Source organism: Anopheles merus, chromosome 2R (assembly GCF_017562075.2).
Source record: "Anopheles merus strain MAF chromosome 2R, AmerM5.1, whole genome shotgun sequence".
Taxonomy (NCBI): domain Eukaryota; kingdom Metazoa; phylum Arthropoda; class Insecta; order Diptera; family Culicidae; genus Anopheles; species Anopheles merus.
Genome location: NC_054082.1, coordinates 17,176,794 through 17,204,593, shown reverse-complemented (window position 1 = coordinate 17,204,593; position 27,800 = coordinate 17,176,794). Strand labels below are relative to the sequence as shown.

The 27,800-nt window shown below is 48.4% G+C and overlaps 2 protein-coding genes across 2 annotated transcripts; both read right to left on the bottom strand.

The window, feature by feature from the left end:
* Positions 1-944: 944 nt before the first annotated feature.
* LOC121588425 (tRNA (cytosine(34)-C(5))-methyltransferase) lies at positions 945-3,604 on the bottom strand. Its single transcript, XM_041906329.1, has 5 exons — positions 3,395-3,604; positions 1,893-3,321; positions 1,479-1,823; positions 1,257-1,406; positions 945-1,173 (listed from the first exon to the last, which is right to left on the bottom strand). The coding sequence occupies exons 1-5, from the start codon at positions 3,464-3,466 to the stop codon at positions 1,046-1,048; spliced, it is 2,124 nt and encodes a 707-aa protein (XP_041762263.1). The 5' UTR covers positions 3,467-3,604; the 3' UTR covers positions 945-1,045.
* Positions 3,605-5,953: 2,349 nt separating this feature from the next.
* On the bottom strand, positions 5,954-27,569 carry LOC121602153 (voltage-dependent T-type calcium channel subunit alpha-1G). The gene is made up of 25 exons (XM_041930913.1): positions 25,971-27,569; positions 25,644-25,755; positions 25,312-25,543; positions 24,990-25,167; positions 24,155-24,214; positions 20,911-21,032; positions 20,655-20,809; positions 20,493-20,585; positions 20,176-20,417; positions 19,406-19,802; positions 19,114-19,293; positions 18,321-19,024; positions 18,009-18,212; positions 12,696-12,861; positions 11,180-11,335; positions 10,914-11,096; positions 10,701-10,847; positions 10,143-10,617; positions 9,494-10,067; positions 9,232-9,424; positions 8,854-9,165; positions 8,539-8,757; positions 8,269-8,461; positions 7,715-8,178; positions 5,954-7,614 (listed from the first exon to the last, which is right to left on the bottom strand). Exons 1-25 carry the CDS (start codon positions 26,384-26,386, stop codon positions 5,959-5,961), a joined length of 7,833 nt encoding a protein of 2,610 aa, XP_041786847.1. The 5' UTR covers positions 26,387-27,569; the 3' UTR covers positions 5,954-5,958.
* Between the last annotated feature and the right edge of the window lie 231 nt (positions 27,570-27,800).

Below are 27,800 nucleotides of genomic sequence, written 5' to 3'. Positions count from 1 at the left end.
CTTGATTACGATCTCGGCCAAAGTACAAACCGTCTTTCCACGGCGGCCCAACGCTTGGCTGAGCACGAACCAAAATACGAGCACGCCTTATCACACTACTTATCAAATTCGAAAATGACCTACTAGCGACGTTGTTGGGGGGCCTTTTCGGGGGTTGTTGCCGACAGTTAGATAGATTATTTTTTCACACAATCATCTCTACACGCACGGGCGGATTCGCGGCGCATTACGCGCGATAATTTAGCAACAACGTGCTATCAATCAGAACACAAACGAGAGGGAGAAAACGCATCGAAGTAGAAGGGTTTGCGCGTTTCCGTTTACTTACGATAGCCGGTTTGTCTGCATACTTTTCGTAGCCCTCGAAGATGTACTCGGTAACATTCTTCTCCGGGATGTCTACACTGCCGAATGGCGACTGTACCACGTTCCGTTCGTGGCTCATGAGACGCCGTTGGCTCAGCACTACTGCTGATCCGCAGGCATTGGTTCGGGCCGCTAACTCTACTAACACCGCTCTACTTCCGGCACGCCGGCATGCCGGTACGGTGGATGCAAGAATACGCGAAATCATCGTTAACGGATCGACACTTGCGAATGTTGATACACTCCGGGGATAGGATTTCTAATTTGATCTATTACACCACTGCCTTTCCTGAACTGTAGCGAAGCTTTTCGTCAACTGATCGATTGAGCGTGGAGCGGTCGGAAGCTTCGTTTCGATCCCAGTGGTTTGGACCTTGATTGCCGTGTAAGCGATGCAGTTCCGCGTTATCAATACGCGAGAAGCGTGTTAGCAGTATGTGTTTCTACCGCACTCGGCTCGGGCTAGATTAGAAATCTTAGTTACAGGCAGAAGTTTCGGCCGTGATAATGTGTTGTTGTAGTGTTGGATTTCTTATTTTTCGCCAGGTGCGGCAGCAAACCGACCATCGCGCGCGACGTGTAATAATAAATGTAGAAAGGCGATTTATTATCAACAAGTATATAAATGATTTGAAGGGTAATTTTTTTTTGTACGTCCACTAAAAGTGCTTCTACTCTACTACTCGTTAGATTCCTCCTGCCCGGCTGCTGACTCGGCATCGTCGGCAGCCATGTCGTCGTTCGCTTCCTGTTCATCGTCCTCCTGGGCTTCCACTGCGTCACGTTTGTCTTGGAATTTATTTTTTTCTGTATCAAACAGAAATAGATAGTTTTATGTTACAATAACCCCCCTACACTGCGCGCAAAGTGACTGTGAGCAACGGACTTACCGAATTTCGAAAGATCTCCACCGAGCAGCCGGAGCATGTGCACCGTATCGTACTGATCAACATACGCCCGCAGGCTCATCGCTCCCTTCCATCCGACCGTGGCTAGTTTTACATCCTCTACCATACATTCGAGTACGCAGCTGCCGGACGCTGAAAACAGATCGACACAATCAGACCAGTTAGATCGTGAAAAGCCAACCAGCCAGCATCATTTTTGCTTACCAACACCCTGAAGGTTCTTCTGCGTTTCAGCAGTGAGGGAGGAAATTTCGGGCGGTCTGGTAGGGTCGGTGCATGACAGCAGCGCGATTATATCCTGCTTCTGCACCATCACGCGACGCTGACTGCCGATGTACGCATTTACATTGGCCAGCCCTTCACTGGCGAGCCGAAAGTCGCACTCGATGTTGCGTGTGGCGCAGCGTACGAACGACTTCACGCCGAGATTGATCATCTTTATGCGCTTCTCGTTCAGCTGCACGATATCACGCACAATGCTCGAGCAGAAGTACACATTTTTCTTCTTACCCACCTTGCATCGCGTAAGTAGATTCCGCGGCTCAAAGTCTACGAAGAAACAGAGAAAATGTGATGTGACATAAATGGTCCAAACAAGGGGGCGTTGTGAACTCTTACCTGCACTAAGCTGGAAGAACTTGTTGAGCGAGTCGAATACCTCCTCCTTTTCGTCGAAAAACACGAACGGATCTTCCTTGAACCCACGCATGTACTTCGTTTTCTTCTGCGGCGGTTCCACGATGGCAGTTTCGGACGATTCCTGTCCGTCCGCCCCCACCACCGCCGTGACCGTTTCCCAGGGCAGGGGTTTCTTTTTCTCGAGCAGTGCCACAAAGAAGCCGCCCGTGTTTTGCTGGTGCGGCAAGATGCGCAGGCAGCGATCGAGATGATACCTGTTCACGGCTTCCTCTTTCGGCGGCGGAAACATACCGGGGCGCAGAACGGTTCGCTGCGATTCGGGCACCTCATCGAACGATTTGTAGAACGTTAAATCCTTCGACGCCGGCTCCCAGTAGGTTAGACCGGTGGAATACTTGAGCGTCGGCAGCGCACCGCTGCACTCGACAATCTCCAGCGACTCGTCCGACTCTCTCAGCAGATGGTGCAGGACGGCCTCGTTCTCGATCGGGTTCAGCGAGCAGGTCGAGTAGACGAGCTTGCCGCCGACCTCGAGCAGCTCGGCCCCGCGCTTCAGTATGCGGTACTGCAGCCCGTGCAGGTTGGACGCCTGGGCCAGGTTCCACTTGTTCCAGATGTCGGCGTTTTTCCGCAGCGTTCCATCGCCCGAGCAGGGCACGTCGCAGAGCACCCGATCGAACTTCAGCGGCGACACCGTACCGTCGTCCTTCGTGTACTGCATCGCGGGAAAGGTCGAGCTGTCCCCGTTCGTTACCACAAAGCACGGCGAGTTGAGACGCTTCGCCTGGTGCACCAGCATGTAGCACCGGTTGTTGTCCACATCGTTCGCCATGACGAACCCGGACGGTATGGTGCCACCGTCGCCGGCGTGCAGCGACTCGATCAGCTGTGCCGTCTTCGAACCGGGTGCCGCACACATGTCCAACACCTTGTGGTGCGGCTCCACGCCCAGCACTAGCGGCGGTATCATCGAGACCGCCTCCTGCCGGCTGATGTAGCCCGAGCTCGTTTCCGAGATGAGAAAATTGTGCAACTTGAACAGTGGCTCGGACCGGCGAATGTCTTTGCGCGACAGCTCCAGCTGCCAGGCCATTTCCCGCGGATACCATTCGAGGCAACGGGGCGGCTCAACCAGCGCGTCCGGCTCTTCCTTGCGCAGCTCCTTCACCGCCCGGAAGTACTCTTCGAAGAAGTCTTCCTTGATCAGCTTCAGCAGCAGCTGGGCCTGTGCCTTCGAGCCGGTGATGCGGAACGTTACCGGAAGGTTTCTTCGCATGTGCGCCATAAACTGGTCCCACTCGGCATCGCTGCCGCAGATCTGCTGGTGCTTGTAGTACGCTTCGAACGATTCATTCTCCAGCACGATGCTTTCGTACGGCTTGTCACGACGCACCGGAGCTTCAGCGGCCTGAAAGTTCAGCGATCGAGCATGTTAAATTTGGGCACAAGAGGCTACATTGATCATCGTGCAGATAATTTACCTTTTCCTTGTTGTTGCGTTTCTTCTTCGCAAACGGGTTCTGTTTGTTCGTCATGTGTTTTGGTTTGCCCATTTTTCCCCCGAACCTAGCAGCGACACGTTGTTTTCAAAGGAAGAAATGCCGGTCAGTATTCGACAGCGAGCACGGGAGCACAGTGTGGCCAGATTATTTTGGCGGTTTTCGGTAGGCGCATCAAAATTTTATCGAAATTTTATTTTTTTAATTATTTATTTTATCAGCGGTTACACAAATGAAGAAATGTCGATCTGAAAATTGGAATTCTAAGCCAAAGAAGGACTAAGATGCACATTTTTTTTGTGGTGACAAGTTATTTTTGTCGGGGCTCCACGCGACCGCTTAGGACCGCAGCAGTGCTCCTTGGATACGATTTTATCGTTCGTGCTGTCAATTGATTTTCGCTGGATTATTTAGATTGATTTAATTGTTTGGCTGAGTTTTGTAGTATTAAAAAATTGAGATTTTTTCCTTCAAACCCTAGATATATATATACATCGGTATTTCTGGTCACTTTGCGCACAGGGCAAGGCGAGCTTTTTGGCGGCCACCGTCGCAAAACCGTCGCAAAACGTCAAAACCGACGTCGCCAGCGAGCGAAACTCGCAACGATTTCGAGGCGCTGGCGACGTCGGTTTTGACGTTTTGCGACGGTGGCCGCCAAAAAGCTCGCCTTGACCTGCGGACCAGTGTGGCCAGATTATATTGGCAGATTTCGGCAGGAGCACTGTTGAGAACGCAACCATTTAAATTTAATTGTGTGAAGCTATGAATTGAAATGTGCGTTTAATTTGCAATAAAAGTGATAAAATATTTATAAACCAAGTTTGATGTGTTAAAGTTTTTCTTTTGATTCGGGTGCACCAAGTCCGTGTAAAGGGAAGCGCACAGCGCGCTAAGAAAGAAACGAGCGGGAGGGGGTTTCAGTCCAGCGCAGCGCAACTCGCTGGAATCAAGTGGGGTACCAATTCAGCGCAGCGCATGCCGAAAGAAACGGAAAGCGAGCGAGCGTTCTTTTCAGTAAGAGCGCCTCGTGCATTTTAAAGGCATGCAATAGAGCGCATTCTTTCCGTGGTAGCGCTCCATCCGCCATTTTTAATTTTTAGCCCAAAACAACGGACTTCGGATCCGATCTTGGGCCGGATCCCCACCGTGTGTTTCTACTTACCCATCGCCTGAAAATTTCAATCTCTTTGTCTGTCGGGTAAGCTTTAACCGCCGACAGCGAGATTCAAACTGAAATTTAAATGATTTTCTTTGACGAGCAATTCTCGGAATCCACGCAACTGACATTTTCTACTTATTATGAACATTACATTTTAACGGATAAAAATAAAAAAATGCCAGACAAACAAACGTGCATCAGCGCGATAAGTAACAAATGAGGTTAGCAATCCTTGAAACAGCATCCCAAGCGCCACAGATTAAGCTTAAACGACTGAAAAATCAAATATCTGTGATTTTGCGGTAGGATAAATGGAAAATCGGTAGTTTAGGGCGGTCATCTGTGAATCGGTAGGAATTATAATTGCGCTCTGCCATAAACGGAAAGTGCACAGTTATGGGTTTGAATATTCCGTTAAATCCGTTGCTTGTCGGAATGAGTAAAAGCCGTTACAAGAATTAGCAAAAGAGGTACATACGTTTTGCGAATATCTTTTCAAATTATCTCCACAGGAACGATTGAAACTGTTTCGGATGTTTTTTTTCTTCAGCCGAAGCTCCACCAAAGTGCAAGCGTCGTTACGTATACTATTTCTTTATTACCTGGAACAATAGTAATAGATAAATCGGAGAGTGCTACCTTCCATAATAACGAGAGTACACTTGTTGTTACGCTTGAGGATTTGCTAGTTTTTCCCTCCTTTTTTGTTCTTGCTAGACCTAATACACCATCGATTTCAATATGAATACAAAACTTCATAGTTCTGCGTCGTGCTAAATTCACTTCTATAAAGGCGATACTTCTAAGATTGTCCTTTTTGATCCATGTTTTTCCTTTGTTTCCTTTCCCGCCGCCCGGGCAAACAGCAAGAGAGCCATGAGAGACGGCTTGCGATCCCAGTTAGGCCCTAGCTGTGCCGGCATACTGGGAGCGACTGAATATCCTGAATCTGTTCTGCTAGTCCTGCATGTGTGTAGCATCAAACCTCTCCTACCGAAAGGAAGGATAAAAACCGAGAGAGAGAGAGAGAGGAAGATTCGTTTCGACACGTCGAAACACGGCCCACGTTACCCGGGGCAACCTCATCCGGGGTGAATTGCTTTTACGCTTCCGCCGCCGTACCTTCGCGTACGGCTCCGAAGATGGTTGGAGTTGGCACTGTTTGCATAAAATCACTATCTAAAGACCAGCTAATAATACTTGATGTAATGAACAGTTTGACCGTTATCTTTTTTTAACAAACCTACGAATGTAATCTTAATTGCTTTGGGGTTATGGTTGTGCGCGGGCACAAACAAATGGGTAAACGCACAGCACACCGCCCGCATGGTGCACCTACCATGCCCGTTTCTGCATTGTACTGTTGTTTTTTTTGTTTGAGTTTTTAAATTTTGCGTCGCTCGGAGATGATGCGAATGATTTCGCACGATTCCGAATTCTTGACCGTATCCGCACCGAAACCGCCGCCCTCGCCCGGTATGGCGAGCAGGGTGCCGCCGCCCCCGTGGCAATGGTTGCTGCCGGGGCCGCCACTGTCGGCGACGGTGGCCACCGGAAGCAGCAGGGAGCTCTCGTCGTTCGTCTCCCCGTCCTCGTCCAGGGCGGACTGTTTGAACAGCTGCTTGGTGCTGCCGGATCGGCTTTTGGGCTGCAGCTTCGGAACCGATAGAAACGATTTGTTCGAAACAGTGCTGCCGCTGGTCGTCGTGTTGCTGCTGCCACCGTTCCCGACAGCGGAGGACGCAGGGCCTGGGCCCGCGGGCGCCACCGGCACGCACCCATCGGTAGCGAGCGGCACCCCGTCACCGTCCGGGTTCGGCCGCGGGGTTCTGGCCGGTTCGTAGTCCAAGCTCAATTGACGTGATTCCAGCTTGCTACCGGCTTGATGCCGCGATCTACTAGACGAGGTGATTGTCGAGCACTGTGATTCAACCGGAACGTCGCCCTCCGAACCATCAGCGAGACCGGCCGGTGCCGATGCGCCCCGGTGATGGGGATCGTCCGGCCGGCCGGTCTCGGGTTTGCCGGCGCCACCGATCACCAGCGGTACCGCCGGTATTGAAATGTTTAGGCATTCCTCCTTGAAACCACCCTTGCCCCGCTTACCGTCCCCGCCCGAGGGTCGACCATCGCAAGACTTGCTGAAAAGGTTCGTCTTGTTGATCAGGATCTTCTTGTTAACGTTTTTCGAGTTGACGTTGTACTCCTTGGCCGAGTTGAGACCGTCGGAGGCAACGCCCTTCCCACCGTCGGCTGCCACCAGGCCACCGACCCCCTCGCCAATCTTCTTCATCTTCTTCTCCTCGCACTCGTCCCGGGCGCCCGGGACGCCACCACCCGGGGCTAACTCTTCGCCCTCGGCGTTGATATTGTTCTCCGCCGTTTCGTCATAGGAATTGTTATTGGTGTATGAGTTGAAAACCGAGAGGCCTAGATTCTGGTTGAAATACTGTATGGTCTGACGACGTTGAATATTGCTCTTCTTCTCCAAGATCGGAGTACTGTACGTGAAATTCGAAGGCAAGGAAGAAACTTTGGTTAGTGGGCGTTTTTGAACTTGCTTGTTATCATCGTTCAGCTGCATGCAAAGCGCTTGTTCCTCCTCAAACTCTTGCTCTCTTTCGAATTCGCGTTCCAGCTCCGTTTCAATATCCAATTCATCTTCCATCTGCTTGTGGCTTTCTTCCAGATGCTTCATCAGCACGGCCACAACCACATTCACCAATACGAACTGTGCCATCAGCACGAAGATGACGAAGAAGATCGGCGCTATGATCGTGCTCACGCAGCAATTCTTCACGCAATCGGCCGCGTCGTCGCAGTCGTCCCGCAGCGTGTCCTTCATGATGCCGTTCCAGTTGTCACCGGTGGCCACACGGAACAGCGTCAAGAAGGCCATACCGAAGTTGGCAAAGTGTGCATGCTCTCCCAAACCCTGGCACGGCACCTCGTCGGAGCATTCGAGCCGCCCGAACAGCTCCACACCGAGTGCGGCAAAGATAAAGAATAGTAGGAAAAACAGCAGGCCCAGGTTACCGACCTAACGGTGTTCCGATCGAACGGGGCGGAGAATAGAGAACAAAACAAAAAAGGGAAGTGAGTAACGATGGCAATGGCGCCATACAGTTGATATTGCTTACCTGTGGCAACGCCTGCATTACGGTGTCCAGGAGAGCACGGATACCCTTGGCCATCTTCAGCAGCTTTAGTACGCGGGCGATCCGCAGGACGCGCATTACACGTATGATGGTCGGATTGATCGGTATAATGTTCGTTTCCAGTTCCTCCAGCACAATGCCCACGATCGACAGTATCACGATCGCGACGTCCAGCTGGTTCCAGCGATCTTTCATGTATATCTTCACGCCTAGCGCGAGCAGCTTCATTGCCGCCTCGAGTATAAAGACGGCAGTGAAGAAATAGTTAAAAATCTTCAGCGCATACTCCAATGCCAGCGGCATCATGTAGTACTCCATGGCCATCGTGACCACGTTCAGCCCTATCACGGCGGCAATCGCCAGATCGAAGTACTTCGAGGTGACCACGTTGTGCACAAACAGTCGCATCGGCGAATAGTTGGTATAGTACGGCGGCTCGTGCATTCCTGTAGAGAGCGGAAGAGACATGTGTGTACGGTTTAAATGATGACCAGAACCCTTCCCCACTACACGGGACGCTGCGCAATATGCTATACTTTTTCGCTTTTTCTCCATCTGCAGCGCTCGTTTGGCAGCACGGCGAATTTTTTCCTCCTTTTCCTGCTCCTCCCGGCAGCGGTGGAAGTTCTCGACGACCACTCCAACGAACATGTTCAGCACGAAGAATCCCACGAGCAGTATGAAGGCAATGAAGTACAGCAGGCGCCACTCGTTGTAGTTGACGATTGGCTGCAGTTATTGAGGAATGGATTTGTTAATGGAACTGTTAGATGCTTCAAAACGTCTATGCGCGGTTCGCGACATACCTGTTGATCCACGCCAACGGCATCGAGCCCGGTGTACATGATGTTAACCCAACCGTCGCGTGACGACAGCACGAACAGCGACATGAGCGCTTTGCCGAGATCGTCAAAGTTGTACTTCCGGTTGATCCAAACGTTTCCCTCGATCGCCAGACAGTCCTGCTTGTTTTTGACTCCCTTGATGTTTTCCCCTTCGCAGTAGTAGAAAGTGCCCTTGAATAGCTACGCAGAGAAGAGTTGAGAGGGGCAATGATACAATCATGTTAAGGGAAGATCAGCAACCAGGAAGGAACACCCCATCACCAAGTGGTTACTAACCTGCACACCCAATATGCCAAAGATGATGAAAAAGGTGCAGCAGATCAGTACGATGTTACCGATCGGGCGCAGCGAAGACAGCAGCGTCTGGACAACCAACTTCAGGCCGGGCGCGCGGTTGATCACCCTTAGCGGGCGTAGGGATCGCAGCAGCCTGAAAACTCGCAAGATACCAAAGATCCTGGGGCTCGATTCGCTTATCAGCGACATCAGCAGATCCACAATGGAGATAGTGACCAGCGAACCGTCCATGATGTTCCATCCCGAGGTGAAGTACGCATCCGGTCCATAGAACAATCCAGCCGAAACGACCTGCCAATGGCACAAACAAGCTCGATAACTGCTCGTCGGCTTCCACGTAGCCTACCTCTGACCTACCTTAATAAACATTTCCACCGCAAAAACGCCAGTGAAAACATAGTTGGCAGTGGCGAGAAAGTATCGCTCGGTACAGTTCGGTGGAATGTTGGGCCGTTCCATGGCCAGCGTGATGCAGTTGAGTGCGATAAACAGCAGGATGACGTTATCGAACCATTTCTGGTTGACGAACCAGGAACAAATATGTCGAAATCTGCAAAGCCAATGCAATATATGGTCAGGTAAGTCGGCCAGTTCTTCTGCTCCGGGCGCTCTCCCTTACCGGTTGTGCTCGGGAAACAGGTACAGCGTGTACGTTTCATGATCCTCCACGAAATGGTACGGTGTTACCATGCGGAAAAACTGCTTCAACCGTCCCTTGCCCTTCTTCTTGGGCGTTCCATCGTTGCGCGTTGCCTTGCCGGTTAGATCGGTGCTGTTGCCTGCGATCTTGAACGCGTTCGACGACTTGTCCAGCTTGCTCTTATCCATTTCGTCCTGCAGCTGTTTGATTTCCAAGTTTCGGATGCTGCTCATGGGTGACTGTTTGTGGTACGCCTGCTCGAACGATGACATACGACGCCGGTTGTTCGGTGTCCGAATGTCACACAGTCGCAGCGAGTTTTTGCGATCGAAGTAATACTTGGTGCTGCCGTTGTTGTAGTAACAGCGCGGATGGGACGTTAGGCTGAGATTGCTAGCGATGCTGCTTGCACCACTGTCAACCTTCACCGAGGACGATCGCCGTACCGAGCTGCGCCTGCGATTCGGCGTCCTCGAGCCCTGCGTATCATTCTGAATGCGGTTGCTTTTTTCCAACAGGGGATCAAGCGTACGGCGATCAGTTGCACCGAAACCTTAAATTACAAAAAAAGAATAATTAAACTGTCTATAGTACCGCTCGTTTAGTTGACATCAGCGACCATTCTTACCCTTGGGCTGGGATAAGATCTTCCCATTGTTTAGTACTCCCTCCTCCGTGGACGCTTGCCGATGGAGTCCACCGTTAGCGGTTTCGTCCTTTCCAACGGCTTTCGGTGCGCTCGCCGACTCGGTGAGAGACTTTTCCTGCTGCTTCTTCTGCTGCTTGTCCACCACCGACAGCCGGCTGTCGGACGAGGTGGTGTGATTTTTGTCGTGCTTCTTACGCATTTCGTTCAGCACAGGTGTACCCTCGAAAAACGAACGATCGTCCAGCGTTTTGAGCGAGCCAAGTATGGAGGGTGGCTTCAGCAGGGAAGAATTCTCCCGCTCGTACTTTTCAAAGTCCGCCTGATCCCAGTCCTTGAAGCTCGTGCCCGACTCCATCGTACCGCTTGGCGAATCTTGGGGCGTCGCTGCAGTGGTGGTAATGATCGGCGGATCCTGCACCTGGATGTTGTACAGCTTTAAAGATTCCGCCTTTTTCTGGGTGAGTAACACAAAGAGACATTTCAGTGAGAGGATCGTTGAAATTGGTAATGTCATCTGATCCATTGACTGACACATACCCCTCTAAGTTTTTTGGTCGCAGTCGGTTCCGGCTTGGACACATCCTTTTCCCGCTTGTTCTTCTGGGCCACGTTCTTCGGATCCTCGTAGTTGGGTTGAAGCAGCCGCTGCTTCTGAATGTTGCATTTGATGTCCAAATTCCGCACCTATAACAATGAACCATGGGTGTGTGTGGATCCGCACTCAGAAAACGAGTCGAGTGTTACGCATACCTTGGTTAGTTCTTCCACGCTGTACCACTTGCCACGGGATCCGTTGTAGCTGTCGGTGGTGGATGATTCGGAAAAGCTGCGCTGATCATCGTACACCTCCATGCTCTGCTCCTGGGCCAGGGCTTCCGCATTCAGCTTGGCCTTCACAAGCTCGCGCTGCTCACGCTCCCGTCGCTCGTTACGCTACGGTTGCCCGCAAACAGGGACAGAAATGTCAGAATTGTTCCATTACAAGTCCTAGAATGGAAAGCGCTTATGCTACGTACCTCCGAGCTGAAGCCTTCCACCAGGATGGCGACCAGCAGATTGAACAGCACATAGTTGCCAAACGTCATCAGTGTGACAAAGTACAGTGCAGCCCAGTGGCTAGTCTTTTCCATGCCATTGAACAGCACCACGTTCCAGTCTTCCTGCGTGAGAATCTAGACAGCGCGCGTGGTTTGAGGAGGAGGGGAAGAGCGAGAACACAGAATGACGGTTGCCAATAGGGCCGGTATAAGAGGACAAGTACACGAACTTTGCACATGGTGCAACGCAATACACGACACAACAACAGACAGAGGTTTCGGACAGAGGGATAGATGTTCACAGTAGCGGAAGAGAGTTTACATCGAGATTGTACGAACAACATACACACACACATGGCTACAGAGCATAATCATAAAGAAAAAAGGGAGATAGGCAGGGATAGGTTTGGTACGGAGTAGTATACAATAAACATTCCAAAGAATTTTCACCTACGTCTACGGTTACCAATCAATGTACACTACTGATAAAGATGCGATGAAATTTGCATTCTACACGGAAGGGAAACGAGTACAAGACGAGCATTACAGAGTGGAAGGAAGTAAAACTAAAAAAGAATAAAGACGACATATATTGACAACGAACTATCTACAATTTCATTCGACGAAACAGGACTGTACGTAAACATAGGATAAACGCAGCAGAACACGTTCAAACTACTAGGATAGATGGATTGATCTCGCACAGGAAGTAACGATAATGATACGATCAAAATGATAGCAAATGAGTGAAGGGAAAGGTTCAAAAGCAAGGAATAGGACATGTAGGAAAAGAAAGTGGTGTAGATTCTTGCCAAAAGATCATGCTACTTTCGATCTTCTGCATTGCGGTGAATCAATGAGCATGAGCAATGATCAGATGATCGTTCTAGCAGGAAATAACGGGGAGTTAATGATGCAATATCGTAGTAAAAAATGGGTCCAAGCATTTGTGATCAAATCAAATAATCTTAGGATCATTCACAGACAGAAAGCAGATCAGTGCGATCAGTGTAATGTGAGCATGCAGCGAAGAAAACGTGTAAAAAATACACACACACACATCAAACGGACAGGATCAATTAGTGAGAGTAGATCAGAAGATAAAACCAATACAGCAGGATATACAAACTTGTAGGCTATAAAGGAAGTATAGGGAAAAGATGTTTCGAATGTTTTACGGAACAATCCAATAAGGATGATAAAAAACACACACACACACATCATAAAACATGGGAAGAAAACACGGTAATAGTATATCTTACAAGGGTGTACCTAAAAAAACCCACGCACAAATGAGGCTTGGGTAAATGTCATATAAACAACACACGCGCACACACACACACACACACAAAAACAGAACCCCCACCCACGAAAACACACATACACGCAAACACGCAAAGAGATACAGAGAGAAAGGGGGTGGGGAGGAGGAGCGCGTAGTAAAAGCGCGCAACGGAACACGGAAAACACGTGCGTGGAGCATGGCGGCACTTACTTGAAAGACGGTAACAGTGGCCCAGAGGATATTGTTGAAATGTTTACGGTCGCATTCACATTGCGGATGCTTGGAGACAATTTCTGGACAAGTACATTCCCTTTCTTTCCCGCTTTCTTCGACAAACTTACAGAACTTACCTCCAAAAAGGTACATGCCAAGAATGCTATAAATTGTGGTACATATGTATGTATATATATAAAATTATGCTTTCAAAAACAAAACAAAAAATCGATGCAAAAACCAATATGTATATATATATATAACTAAAGCATTCATATATGTATGTAACGCCGAATAATCTGAGTATTGGTAACGGTTTGCTGTGGCATGACGAGTACTACTAGCGCTGAGATCATCCCGAGTCACTGGCGTCAGTATTGGAGAGTGCCAACTCTTTGGTGAAATGGTTTGATTTGCTGAAGAATGTACAAGCCAATAAGGACAAATGAAAACTTGCGACATTGTGTAATAAACACAAATTTATACTCATTGTTTTATGGCAGTTAGCTACAATACTGACGCGCGAGACGCGGGAGATCTCGTATGTTTGTATTATGTTCTGTTTTCAGTTTAGTTATTTAAGTTGTTGTATCTGTATCTGAGCTGAGAAGTTGGCCGACAGTTTGTGTGTGTGATTGTTTTTGCCGCATACATCCGCCCAGACCCTAATCGTTGGTAGACAATTTGACCGGTAAGACGTGTCTTAGTGTTCTTGACGTTAGTGTCTTAGTGAATCGTTCGAAGCTAACGTTATACTAATCTATTTTAAATAATTAAATGTATACCACCACCAATGTAACAACAAAATTGAATGAATAACATCAGTTTGAGGCTCTGTACTACTAAGACACTAATGCACGTTTCCCAACGTCTACTAAACCGGATGTATGTGGCGTTCCCCATCCGGGCAGACGTTAGAGCAGTACGACTATCTGTGTATGTGTATTCGCGCTGCTTTCACATCTGCGCCGGTTCTGTCAATGTTGTCTGAACTTGTTTGTCGTTTGTTTTTGCCTATTCTGTTTCATGTTTCATGTCTGTAAACAGTGAGATTGATTTGGTGGGTGTTGTTTTGGGGGGGCGGTGGTTGTTTTACTGTTTAGGGTAGTTTAGCACATTTCGTTTTATGCAGAAGTATCAATTATTTGTATCGCTTTTGGTTTTACGGTGTATTAATTGGTGTATTAATTGGAAGGTCAACGTTCAACGGAGATGAATGGTTTATGTTTTGCTTCATCTGACATTTTTTAATGTGATCGTGTACGCAAAAATAGTGTACATTCTGGCTGCTTTTAGCTAAACGCTTCTAAAGCTGAAGTGTTGCATCCTACTCCTGCTGGATGTGCTGAGCTGGTCTAATATAGCTGTATATATATTTCTTACTCCCTCTCACACTGCTGTATATCGATCTTGTCTGTTTGGTGGATCAAAGTTTTACTCCCTGTGTTGTAATTGCTGTGAGCAATTCTGAAGGGTTGCCCCCGTTGGGAAACGGGGAAGATTAGTGTTAGTAGTTGTTTTTCGTTTGTTTGGTTTTTGTTTTTGGTTTAAGCAGTGAACTAATATGATCGCTAACTAACACGAACTAGCTCTGGTTAGGCGTGTGGTGGTTCTCTCGTGTTGTTCTGTCGATCATGGATGATCTTGTAGGACTTGCTTGCTGTACTGTTCTGACGCTGCCTGACGCTGGGTGAATATAGGTGTGCACTATGCTTGTGACCATTGGATCTCGCAATCGGAGAGTCTCTCGAGAGCGGCAGGATCAAAGTATAGAGTATGAAGAAGAATAACAGAGATGGAAAAAAGGCGAATAAGATGTAAGAAGGCAAACACGAGATGCATGCACGAGCGAATAGATGCAGAAGAAACAATCTTTCGTATACACCGAGCAATGAGAGCAACGTGAGCAAACGATTTATCGGTAGTGTGTAGTACACTGTTTGGTGAGGCGTTGTTGTGTTGGAGCAGTTTGTTTTTTGAATGGATATTAGTGACCTCCAACGGGACAAATCCCGCCCTTGTGGCGCTCGTGGCCTGTGTGGTATGGTATGGTTCCCAGGTTTGCCTATTCGTGTAAGTGCCCTATAGTTACACGTTAGTACGCTTAGTAGTTATGATTTAAAGAGCACATATGTATGTACATATTTAGGTGTTACTTTTTATACGAATACAATACAAATAACTCATGCGCGGAAGAAACATAGCGTTCGTGGATGTTTCGCATTTGAAATATACACAGTGTAGTGTGGGTCATATGATACACGATCGGTAAAACGCATGTACACTGAAGAGAATAGTTTACGAGAGGCATATTAGTACAGTGGTATCGATCGTACGATCGACCGATCCTAGACAAAACGGATCTGCAACCAGACATTGGAGCTCAATTAATAGGCAAATGCAAAAGAAAAAACTGATGGAACAATTCGAGCAAAAAAGTATCATTCGTGCTGAATAGTAGTTGCAGTTTGTTGTTATTGTAAGGTTGTTTTTTTTTTTAAACGAAACTTGCAGCTCAAAACGGCTCAAACTTACCTTTGCGAGGGAAGAAGTAACTATTGGGTGCGAGTGGGTTCGTATAAATATATATATACTAAAAATCGTCTGTTATTTTGCGATTGTTTAATTATCTACAGACAGTATATTGAGCTTGTTCGTAATTGATGTGACTGTGTGTGGTTGGTTGGTTCGTTCGTTCGTTTGTTTGTTTGTTTGTTTGTTTGTTTGTTTGTTTGTACATTGAGTGAGTAGTAAATATACAAATTCCACAAAAAAGGAGGAGCAAAAATGCAAAACACTCTGGGCAACAATCCTGCGACACATTAGTAGAATACGATGCAAATACTCAGACGTGTGTGTTCGGTAACATTCGCATCCATAACAAAATTTTGTAATCGATAAGAAGGAACGAGAGGAAATCAGAGGAAAGGATAAGGAACTAAACTAAACTAAACTAAACTAAACTAAACTAAAAGAGAACAAATAACTAAAAAAAGAAAAGGTCAATAACAAACTATCGGCAAACCATTATGATACCAATTGGAACTTAAGGAAGGAGCAAACATTGTATGGGCACTAGCGCACGATTTTCTGTACACTTGGCTGCTGCTAACTGGCAGGGTAATAAGGGAAAGGGGAGCGATAATGAAACTTGTTAGTGAAAGCACAAATCGGGGATCGATACTGAGACGTTGTTTTTTTGTTTTGGTGTGTTTCAAGGATCTACCGTTTTCACTAACACATTAAACGACGGGGAAGGGGAGCCAAACACACACACAGAGACACACGTTCCGGGAGTGATAAAGTGAGGAAAACGAAAAAAAAATCATAATATAACTTGAAACTCGATCGTCAACCGATGATCGTGCGTTAAATGAAACCAGAAACAAAAACAAAACAATGATTTAAAAATAACGAACAGCAGAAACCAACGGCATAAACAGAATGCAGCAACACAATGAAACGCAACAATGGTGCAAGTACAGTAAAAACGGTATAATATACGGTATTGAAATAGTACAGCTATGTTTTGCTTCCTTGGAAAGTAAACAATGCAAAACAACATAACAAGAAAATACAAAATCAAAAACGGACATAAGAAGAGAGAAAAAACAAATCAAAACCAAAAACAATACTCGTTCCCCAAACACAAACACAAGGGTTTTAGCACGGAATGCATGTACAGTCGAAGCGATGGAGATTATTAGCAGAAAAGAAGGCATCATTACGGTGGGTGAGGATCGACGGGGTTTGGGTTACGAGGAAAACGGGGGGAAATACTTTAGGAGGTAAACCAAGGAGTAGAAGTAAGTATAAAGGTATATGGTTGCGTTTAAATACCTGAAACACGGTCACCAGGGCCCACAGAAGGCTGTCAAAATTTTTTCTATCACACTCCACCTCCCCGGCGGTCTCGTTTTTTTCGCAGAACTTGCAGCCAAACAGATTCATTCCAAGTATACTTGGGAAAAGTACAGTGATGATGAGTTGAGTTGATTATTTTTTTGTTGCAAATCAGAGGCAGATGTTTTTTTTTGGTTTTTAGTTGTTGGGAGGGAGAAGAAGCATACGATATGGTTGGATTTTTTTGTTGTATAATGCACTCGTTTGCAGCATGGCGCGGGCATGGGTGATAAATGAGGCAGGAGGAGAATAAGTTTGCAAGAAGAAGATAGGCATGAGAGAGAGAGAAAGAGATGGTGACTGTTGGTGTCAGTGATCGGGCAAACAGGAATGTCATGGCACACTAGTGTTAAAGTTTCCCTTTTGGGTTTTATAGCACCACGCTTTACATACACACACACACACATATCCACGTGTGGTGAGAGAGGGGAAATGGGGATTGTGTTGGAGCTGTGTGGCTAGTGGGGTGAAAGTCAAACGCACTCAACTGGCAGCTGGTTGCTTTGCACTAGGTGTACAGGCAGACCACGCAAAACGCGCAATGTACATATGCAAGGTATAGGCAGCAGGTGCTGTAAATCTTGTGACGGTATTATGCGATACAGTACAGTATATGACAAAGGGGAGGGGAGCGAGGGCTGTGTATGTGTGCTTGCTGATCTACGAACATTTGAATATTGTACAGTGGAGAGAGGAAAGATAGAGATGACATGAAAGAAAATGGGGCGGAGAGGAAGAAATAGGGGCCCTATTTGAACAACCTGCGCGCATGGTTAACCACGGACCTCCGTGCCCAGCAGGGCAAGATAGAGAGTGAAAGAGAGCATAGTTTAGCATAGTTTAGCACGGTTGCGAATTGGACGAGATCAACGGTCGTGGCGCAGCGCAGATCAACTACAAGGAACACCTAGCGCGAACAAAACCACGAGAAGGTGGGTTGGTGGGGATGGGCGTACATTACAGAAGAGCGGGGAAAAGGACAATATTGCTCCTGAATGTTCTACTCCTGTGTCTCGTTTCCTTCCTACGTCATTGCATTGGCTCAGAATAGACACGCTCTCTGCCGTAATCGGCCGCCAAAGTACCGGGGCCGCGTGACGTCGTTTTCACACCCTTCCGTGATTAATAACCAATATAATACAGCTTGAGATTGATTTCTGTTTAGGCCTAGGCGTTTTTGTTTAAATCTTGTTTTGCTTTGCGTTAGCGTTCAATCTTTCGTTTTCTTTTAAAAGTCTCTTTTAGTTGGGTAATTTTTCTCTTCTCTTATTCTTCTTCTTCTTCTTCTTCTGCTTCTTGTTCTGGGTACTAAGATCCCGCTAGCGGGACGGCTGGTCGAGCTACTACTGGTCATGCGAATCGAAAACAATCGGGAACAATAAACGGGGCCGATAAGCGGTCACCTACCTGAATATGAATATGAAGAGTATCAGCAGGCTGAAAAAGATGGCCACGTTGTCCATGGTGCGCAGCATGACAAACAGCTGCCGGCGCAGATTGGGCATGAAGCGCACGAGCTTCAGTATGCGCAGCAGCCGAAATGTGCGCAACACGCTCAGACCCGAGCTGCCCTGGCCCTCGCCCAGATAGGATTGCCCTAGCTCCACCACACTGCAGGGCGAAAAGAACGTACAGAATGCGACATATAATGCTGTACCTAACACTCACTCACGCAGCACGGCAGCAAAATCCGCACACAAAAAAAAAGCAAACAAATACCTCAGTATGACGATCACACCATCGAACACGTTGAACCCGTTCGCCACGTACCGGAACGGGCCCTCGGCAATCACCTTCAGGATCATCTCCACCGCAAAGATGGCCGAGAAGACGATGTTGCTCGTCTCGACGATCGCCGTCAGCTCGGCCGGTTGATCATGGTACTCGATGCCCATCGAGAGCGTGTTGATGAGGATCGCCAGCAGTATGCCCTGCTGGAAGTACTTGTGATCGACCAGCTTCTTCACGAGCACGCGCGTCAGGTGACAGGTGCGGCGGAAGCACCGCCATACCGCGATGAGCGCCCGCGCGCACTTGGAGCGCTGCGGTCGGTTCTCCTCCGCCAGGCCCTGGTTTTGGTAGTACTCGTAGCAGCAAGCAAACTCCTCCATGTTGATGTTGTTGATGCCGGCCGACACTGGGTCGAAGCTGGTGCGCGACGGCTCGTTGCTGGATTTGCTGCTGAGCCGTTCGATTTCCGGCAGGGGCAGTGTGGCGTTCGTTTGCCGTGCCGGTTCGGCACCCTTCGCACGCTTCAGCGAGGTGTAGAACGATTCCAGCGTGGTTTGACCGGTGGGCAGGGCGGCCGAGAAGGCCACCGAGAACGCTAACAGCTCCTGGCAGGTCATCGCGTCCGACAGGCAGAGGTCGGAGTACTCGTTGAACACGGTACTCACCGTCTGCAGCGAGTGCGGCAAGTTGACCTGTGGTGGAGAGGGATGTAAAAATGCGTGTGCAACATAAATCGTTTCCAGCTATCGTTTGCCACTATCCAGTGATGGGTGTACAGTACCTGCCAGATACTACCGTCACCTGCTTGGGTCATTTTCTCCAAACAGTACACATTCTTATCTTGCGGTGGTTCTGTAATGGTTGGAGGCGTATGAAGCACTACATATTCGTTAAACATAACGGACGATCTTCGTCTACCTGCTGACGGCGGACTGAGCAAGCTTGGCATACAGTGGTGATCCTGTGGAAGGGAGCAAGGGACAACGATGATGAACCTTTAAAAGTAGACCTCCCCTTCCAAACCCCCACCCCATTCTTTCCCTCCCACCCGACAGCCAACCCATTCCCCTTACTTGTCCGTTCGATTGATCCTCATTGTTGATCTTCAGCAGTAGCACTTTCTGTCGGTCCTCGTTCAGATACGTGGTAGAGTTGTTCAGTGCATTGTTTTTAATGTTCTCCAGCGAGACAATCTCCGAAACCTCGGGCGATGAAACCTGATTGTCCGCTGGCACGATGGTTCCCGGCTCGGGATGGTTCAGCGTGACACCCGTCCGATTGATCGACAGGCTGGACTGCAGGTCGTGTTTGTTCTTCTGCTGCTGCAGGTTAGTGATCGAGGCGTGCTGCTGTAGCAGCGCACCCATCCGTGGACATTTCGGGTGATGGGCTTTGATTTTGTTGGGCGACAGTGTGATGGTTTCGGGCGTGCACGGTATAAGACCTTCCTTGCGCTTCTGCATGTGGTATCTGCGATGGCCATGAAGATGAATAGAGAAAGAGTATGGGAGAGAGAGAGAGAGAGAGAGAGAGAGAAAGAGAGAGAAAGAGAGAAGAAAAAGAAGATTCGATTGTGCAGTAACGATGGAGACTAAAGGCTGCGTGTGTACGGAGTGAGTCGCGTGCATGGTGCACATGTTGCAAAGAAAACAGTTTGGGATGCCATTAGTCGGCATGCATAGGACGTTTGAGTGGTGTGAGTGGTGGTGTGCCGGGCCAACACTACCTCTTCCCCTACTGGGTTGATGGAAGCCCGTAGGAAAGTGTCCTTCCCCGGGTTCCCCCCCTGGAGGATCTAAACGCTAGGGTGCAAGGAGTTAGTCGAAAAACAGCTCATTCATACTTATACAATCGTAACTTCTTAATGAGGCGGCGCTTGAAACGTCGGTAAAGGTGCCCGATGTACTTGACGATCTCGGCGTAGCAGGTCGTCGGCTCGGAGTTGTTGGTGCTGGAAGCGAGCGTCGATGAGGATGTGAAGCGGGCCCGCTCCTGTCTCATGCGTTCCATCTCGCGCTTCTTCGTCTCGGAGAACTGCGTTGCGATGACGACCAGGCAGAGGTTGATCATGAAGAAGGAACCGATCTGTTGACAGAAGGACAAAGGTGTGTATTATTGCAAAGGTGGATCTCTACAGTGGGAAAGGACAAGACAGCCTACCACTATCAGCAGCACAAAGTAGATCCAATCCCAGAAGCTGTGTGCGTCCTGCACGTAGTACATTATATCCGTCCAACCTTCGAGCGATATGACCTGCAACAAGGGAGATGAGCAGTGTTAATGGTAAGCCTTCTGCTTAGTGCATGGGGTACCATCACTTACAAGAAATATTGCCACCCAGGCTAGCCCTATGTTGTCGAATGATATCGTGCCCTGGAAGGGATTGTTGCCCAGCTGCGTACAGTTCGTGTAGTACTGGTTCCAGTTCACACAGGCCGTAGCCGTTGGTTCATTCTCCGAGTAGGGCAGTGCACTGTCTGTAAATGGGTAGATTATTTAAAAAATAAGCCACTACATTTAGTATCACATGATTTGGAGGTTGATGTAGACACTAAAGCCCAAAATTAAGCTTCCTTACCATTGCACAGGAGCGGTCCTATTCGATACGGGGGCAGATTCTGGCACAGATGCATCCCGGAGTCTTCCGGCTTGGAGCAGATGTAGTCCTGCTCCTTCGAGAACTCGTAGTAAAAGGAGACACTGAAAGGTGGTTGCAGTGTTTATGGCACATCGGTAGCAGCAGTTGTAGCAGCGCGGGTACACACATACGCACACACACGCACACACACACACACACACATACACAGAGAGATACACAGACGCGTGAGAGGGGGGAAAAAAGGGGAAAAAACGTATTAATTGCCAAAGAATTACGATTAATTAAGTAAGATAATGGGTAAACAGAAACTGAAGGGTAAAACAGTTACACTTATGATTAGACGCTATCTAATGGTGGTATCAGACTATATTCTACCCAGAGCAGCCGAGCCCGTCGCTCACAAACATACACACGGACAAAGTAAAAATGAAACGGACACAACGTACAGGCTACTAATACTAAACACGCGTATCGTAGGAACCGTAGGAGCATTAAAGGGGGTTTTAGATGGGATAAAGCCACTACGGGTCGACTACTACTCAGCGGCGGAGATTGAGATTGTACACATCACATCGTTTTCCCCCTGGGGCGGACACTCTATCTCGGAGCAAAACAAAACACAAGGAACTGGTACTGGGGGCACTAATTCTAATCGAAACTACACACCAAAAAGACAGCCGAAAGCACACACAAACACAATCATACGTACACAGAAAAACAAGTATGACAGAGCTCGACTAGACTTTTGGTTTACAGTTTTTAGTGGGAAATTGCACGCTGGAAGCTATTAGTCGCATTGGAATAGCGGGGGTTATACAGACCTACAGGATACGACAGACACGAACACAACATGGAACACACTGGCACATGTACACTACACTACAGCAAGGGACATCGAAACGCAAGAGAACTGAAAGGATTGCGAAGACAGTGGGAAAAGTACGTAGTACGTGTGGTAAAAATGGTCACAGAGAACCGTCAACTTGGGGGGTTCTTTGGTTCGGTTACACTTCTGGGTAAGGCATGTAGCAAGGGTAGATAAGTTGTAGCAAGGGCTGCCTCAGTTTGGTACGCATATGTACTTGATATACAACGACATCACTCTTAGTCGCATGATATGATAGCGCACTCTTCTCGGTGCAACAGATTCTAGAACCGAAAATACCTATTTTTACAAGAAGGGATGCAAAAGCTCATTACTTGATAACAACAATGCGGAAAGGAGTTTTGCTGGAAGTGTATTAATATACATATGAGTACAAACAATATTGCTGTTGTTTAGTGGACATGGTATACAGGTGGATAAGTGTACTTTTTGCTTGAGTGAGATCGTGTGATCTTGAGTATTGAGATTCTTGCTATAATCGCGTTGTAATTACGAGATTACGAACGAAAGAAGCAGAGTGGTGAAGAGTTTGCATTGTAGTATATTTGTTCTGGTGATCATATCATGTATTCTGTTCAGGCACTGTTTTTGGCCAGTGTGAGTGCGCCAGAGTCCAGAGGTTCAGAGCTGCAGGTGCATCGTCAGCAGTGGGATGATCATTCGGAAGGAATCGACCGCGTCGTATGATGAGCAAAATGTAGCACGAAAGCATATTCCTCTGTGACGGTTTTACACACATGGGTCAGAGAGAATGTGAAACGGGGGACGGGTAAGAGGTGATTAACTAGCTAGTACTAGTACCCGGGCTAGTGGGGTGTGGAAAATGCTCTAACGAAGAAGAGAGATAGAAAGGGACAGAGTATGTGTGTGCTATAGTAGGATGCACCGGTTTTTGGAAGTAGAGTATGAAGAAGAGCTTTCCCATTATCGGTTGCTCTCTTAGTAGACACGCAAAAAAGATATTGAAAAAAAAAACCATACAAAACCATACAGAAACAGAGCGATGTGAGATGAGCCACGTACTCGAAATGAAATGTTTGAACTTAAACACAAACACTCACACACACACACACAGAGAAACGAACACACAGCAAAAGTTCTACTATCTAGAACAACCCGCGCCAGCAAGGATCGTTGGCTGGCGTCAGCATTGCACCATGCACCAGCCACGCAACCGGCCCCACGCAACATTCCCACCCTCCAGCCACGTGCGGTGGGTGGAAAGTTGCCAGCGGCGTTTGATGGCGGCGTTGGCAGCTGCTGTAGTGTTCTAGTGTCGTTTTTTTGCGAACCATTGAAAACCAAAAACAAGAAAGAATAATCAACAAAACCAAAGAGAGAGAGAGAGACAAAGAGAGAGAGAGAATGAAAGGGACAGTTAGTGATGTAGTAGCTAAGGGGAGATGGTGGGTTGGGAAGGAAGGAAACTGAATATTTAAAAAATACCAAACCAAAAGAGATGAGAATCACAAATGGTTTATAATTTGAAGAGGCATCAGAATGCAGTAGTCAAAAATGTGGGAATTTCTTACGAATTCAAGCGTACGCGAACTCTGTACTCATCTGGAAGGGGCCTGTAATGAAGTGTGTTAGTTTGGAATACATTACTGAAAGTGGTAGGCAGTTGCGGACGATGTCGATGTGGGTTGGGTGGGTGAATGGTGTGCGTGGTGGTAGTGATAGGGGCGGGTATCATGTTGAGCGTGGACTGATTTGTGGCGTTGGACGTAGTTCTGGGGACTTCTAGTTTTCTGGGTTGTCTTTATATTGGAAACTCAAAATTCGCAAAGAATAGGAACATAAAAATAGGTATTTTCGTATTACCATGGAAACGTAAAAGACAGTCTGAAGGGAGGGGAGGGGGGGGGGCAGGCGTGGAATGTGTGGATGGGTTGCTGGAAAACGAACAAGGTGAACGAGAGCCATGAAGACACACACACACAGCGAGACACAATTGTAAGCCAAGTGAGAAGAGAAGAAGAGCAGCAAGAAAATTATTATACATAATTCAAACATCTGTGTGTGTGGTGTAAGTGAGTTTTTAGTACATGTTTAGTACACAGCGCGTAACGAAGCTGCGCTCGTCCCTTCAGCTTCAGCCTCGCAATATAGGGTTAGGTTAAACCGGTAAAGATTAAACGACTCAATGCGGCACATTGCGCAGATTAGTAGCAAAAGAGAGAGGGTTATTCGCAAATTAGTTAACCCTCACCGATGATGAACACACGCTCATCGGTGGGCGATATGGGCATGGGTAAATGCAAGAAGGGGGAATGCACGTGGCGAGGCGAAAAGAAACACACACACACACTGAGCTGAATAAGAGACGAGAATTACTCTGTTTTGATTTTTTTCTGGTTAACAATACGGTAGTAAATGTTACGCGGGGACGACGTGCTAAAACAGAAAAAGAAAATGTATACAGAAAGAATGTATTTACACGGTGGGGATCACAATGAATCGGGGAGAGGAAGGGCATACTATCTCGCTATTCACTACCTAGTTTACGGGGGGTGGGGTATTTTAGGGATTTAAGTCTAATTATTTATATTCCCGGTTGCTTGGATACACAACAGTGGAGACATCTTCCAACGGAGTAGGCTGTACTAAAAAAATCAACAGTAAGTTGGCGAGAGCACGTGGTTTGATCGCTCCCAGTGGAGGTGATCGCAGCGATCGCATCTCTTCCAGCTCCCCTGGAGGCTTAAGCTTAAGGGGCCGAATAAATAGTATCGAGTGAAGAATATACACTGTACAATCAAAGGGACAGAGAGGAAAAATGGAAATACTGGAGGAAAAAAAACTGTACAACTGGTAAACGCGCTTGGCAAAGATTTGCTTGCTTTCCTCACGGGAAACGGAACAAAGGAAACAACGGGATTGAGGGATCGAGGAAGAACGGTATCACGTTCTCGAAGGAAGATATAAATAACGCTAGGGTGTATTGAGCTTTTCATGTTTTGTTTGTTTGTTTGTTTGTTTGTTTGATAATAAAAGTTCTCTAACTACAAAGTTCACTATCGAAAAGGTAGAAAAAGATGGTAAAAAGAAACGTGTAAATCAAGTCAAACCGAGAACTGTAAACGGAAATACGGAGTAGGGGAAAGAAACACGCGCGCCGTACCCGCATGGCTGTCGTGACTGTGCGCGGACGATCAGATGTGTTACTTACAGGTAGGACGGCGGGGACACGTTGTCCGGTAGCTTGATGACGCACCGCTGGCGCAGGATGCCTTCCCACAGCTGCACCCCGACGATGCCGAAGATGAAGAACACGAAGAAGCACAGCAGCAGCACATTGCCGAGCATGGGCAGCGTGTCCAGCAGCAGCATCACGAGGATTCGCATGCCTGCAGTGAATAAAACAGAGCGACCCCATTGTGGCATAGAAAGCCAAGGAGCAGAAGAGCGAAACACAGGGAGTGAGAGGTATGTTAAACAAAAAAGGTGCGGAACGTTTGCCACCCCTTTGGAGGAGCCACCCCAACACCTACTCGGTATGCGGTTGATGGCACGCAGCGGGCGCAGTACGCGGATCGTCCGGATGGCGGTTAGGTTAAGGTTTTCCACCTGCAGACAGTACTCGAGCGCACCGGCCAGCACGATGAAGAAGTCGAGCCGGTTCCAGGAGTCGGCCAGGTAGGTGCCCTTGCCCCAGGCCCCCATCGCCACGATCTTGATTGTCATCTCGAGCGAGAAGAAGGCAAAGATGATGTCATCAAAGATCTGGAAAAGGGACATAGTGGGACGGGGGGTGTGAGAGATTGCGCCCATAAGGTGAGGGAGGTGAGGGGGAGAGTGATGGGGGGAGAGGGAGACCGCATACCTGCAAAATTTTGCAGCGATTTGTAACGCACGCATCATCCACGCACGGCTGATACATGCCAAGGGTGACGCAGTTCAGCAGAATGACTAACATCGAAATTCGCTCAAACCACGTGCAGAGAGAAAAAAAAGGGACAGAGAGAGAGAGAGAGAGAGAGAAACGCTAAGGAAACACTACTACCAAACCCATGAAGTGGGGCATGTAATATTCAGCATGACACAGAACGATAAAAAGCCCCTTTTAAGAGGGAGCCACCGTTGGAGGGAGGACATTGGAATGGGAGGGGGAGGGGGGATGGGGCTTTTGCTCGCAATTTGAAAAGGATATGGATTAGTGATGAGCTGCAGGCACCAGATGCGCGGCTTCGAGTCCTGTGTGAGGTACTTGAGCGAGTACTCGGTGAAGCCCGGGTAGGGCAGGTTCGGCTCGTCGTAGGACGAGGACGTCGTGTCCCCATCGCTGCAGCTGCTCCCGGACGTGTCGGTGGCCTCGCTGGACGTCGATACGTGGCGCGCCGTTCCTCTGCCTCCGCCTGGGCCACCCTTCACGACCGACGGTCGCTTCTGTAGCTGCTGCTGCTGCTGCTGCTGCTGCAGGCTGTTCCGGTGCTGGTGTGCCGTCGGTGCACCGTTCCGGTCGTTCTTGAGGTTTATCGACTCAATCACGCCGCCACCATAATTGACCTTATCGGTGAACGCGGCGGGCTGCTGCGATGCGACCGTTTCTTTCGCCGCGTTCCTCATGGTAACCCACGCTACGCTCCGTGCATGGGGCTGGGAGAGGACACGGGGGAGCAGGAAAACCGGACGTTACAGACGAGGGCACCACCAATCGAACACACTTCGAACGCGCACACACACACACACACACAAACAGGGGATGATTTATTTTCACCACCAAACGAATCCACCACCACCACGACCACCACTGGCCGCTCTATGGTCACTCAATGCCCACTAGCACACCCACAATTTGCGACGGGCGCCACTACCAACACACGAGAGTGGTTAAATTAAACAACGATCTTTCTTCTTCGTTTTCCTTCCCTTTTGTTTGCTTCTTCTTCGTCTTCTTCTTCTTGCTGCCCCTGTTTGATTGCCGTTCTGGCTATTTCACGGACTCGATATCATCTCAATTACACCACGGCCCAGACAGAGTGGGGAGGGGGGGGGGAGGATGTTTTCCCGTTCTGCTCTTTTTTCTTTGCTTTTTTTTCTTCTTCTTCGCACTACTGCCCTGTGCTCGTCGACCTCGTCCGCTCCAATCAATATCGCGCTGGTGAAAAAACCAACATGGCCTTCTGGTGTGTGCGTGTGTGTGTGTATGGTTGCGGAAAATTCGGACAAACCCCCCTGGCTGTGCGGGGCGTATGTGTCTGCGTGTGTAACTGTGTGTGTGTTGGGTATTATTTTCACCAATTGCTGCCAATTGCAGATCAATTTTCACTGCACCGTAATTAATTCCTCCACGAGCAGCCAACGAGGACGCGCACAACGATATACACACGCGTGGGGGCGCACAATCGCACACATCCGACCGATTGTACCGACCGGGAGCACCCGTTTCGGGGAGCAGCTTTTCACACACGCACGCACGCACGCACACGCGATCACACAGATACACACACTCCCTTTTTCTTCCAGCAGCCAGCAAGCGCGGTGGCAGCGAATTTTCCGTCCGTCCGGTCGTGTCGAGCGCCAAACACACATTGAGAGGTAGCGCCCGAACTCGCTGCTGCTCCGGAATCTGAAAATATATCCGAGAGCTATCGGTCGCGCACGGACATGCGCACTGGTTTTCCCGCACTCGCGGCGCGGAGGGACACTGATGTAAACAAACGAACGGCACTCAGCACGGCGGTGCTGGCAGTGCAGGTGCAACAGATGAAAATGCTCCCGGCCACAGGGTGCCCCATGTGGTTGTGTGCGTGTGTGTGCGTTGTGTGCTTGATGGGGTGGTGGGATAGGTCTGAGAGATGGATGAAGAACGCACGTGGCCTACTCGGATTTGAAGGGTTTGTTATACCTGCCAGCAAGGATCATCCATCCTTACGTTGCGCGTATCTTTTATTATCGCGCAGTTGGGTGAATGTTGTTGGCGATTTCTTTGTAATGGCGTTGGAGGGAAATTATACTTTATATGCAGTATTTTATACGT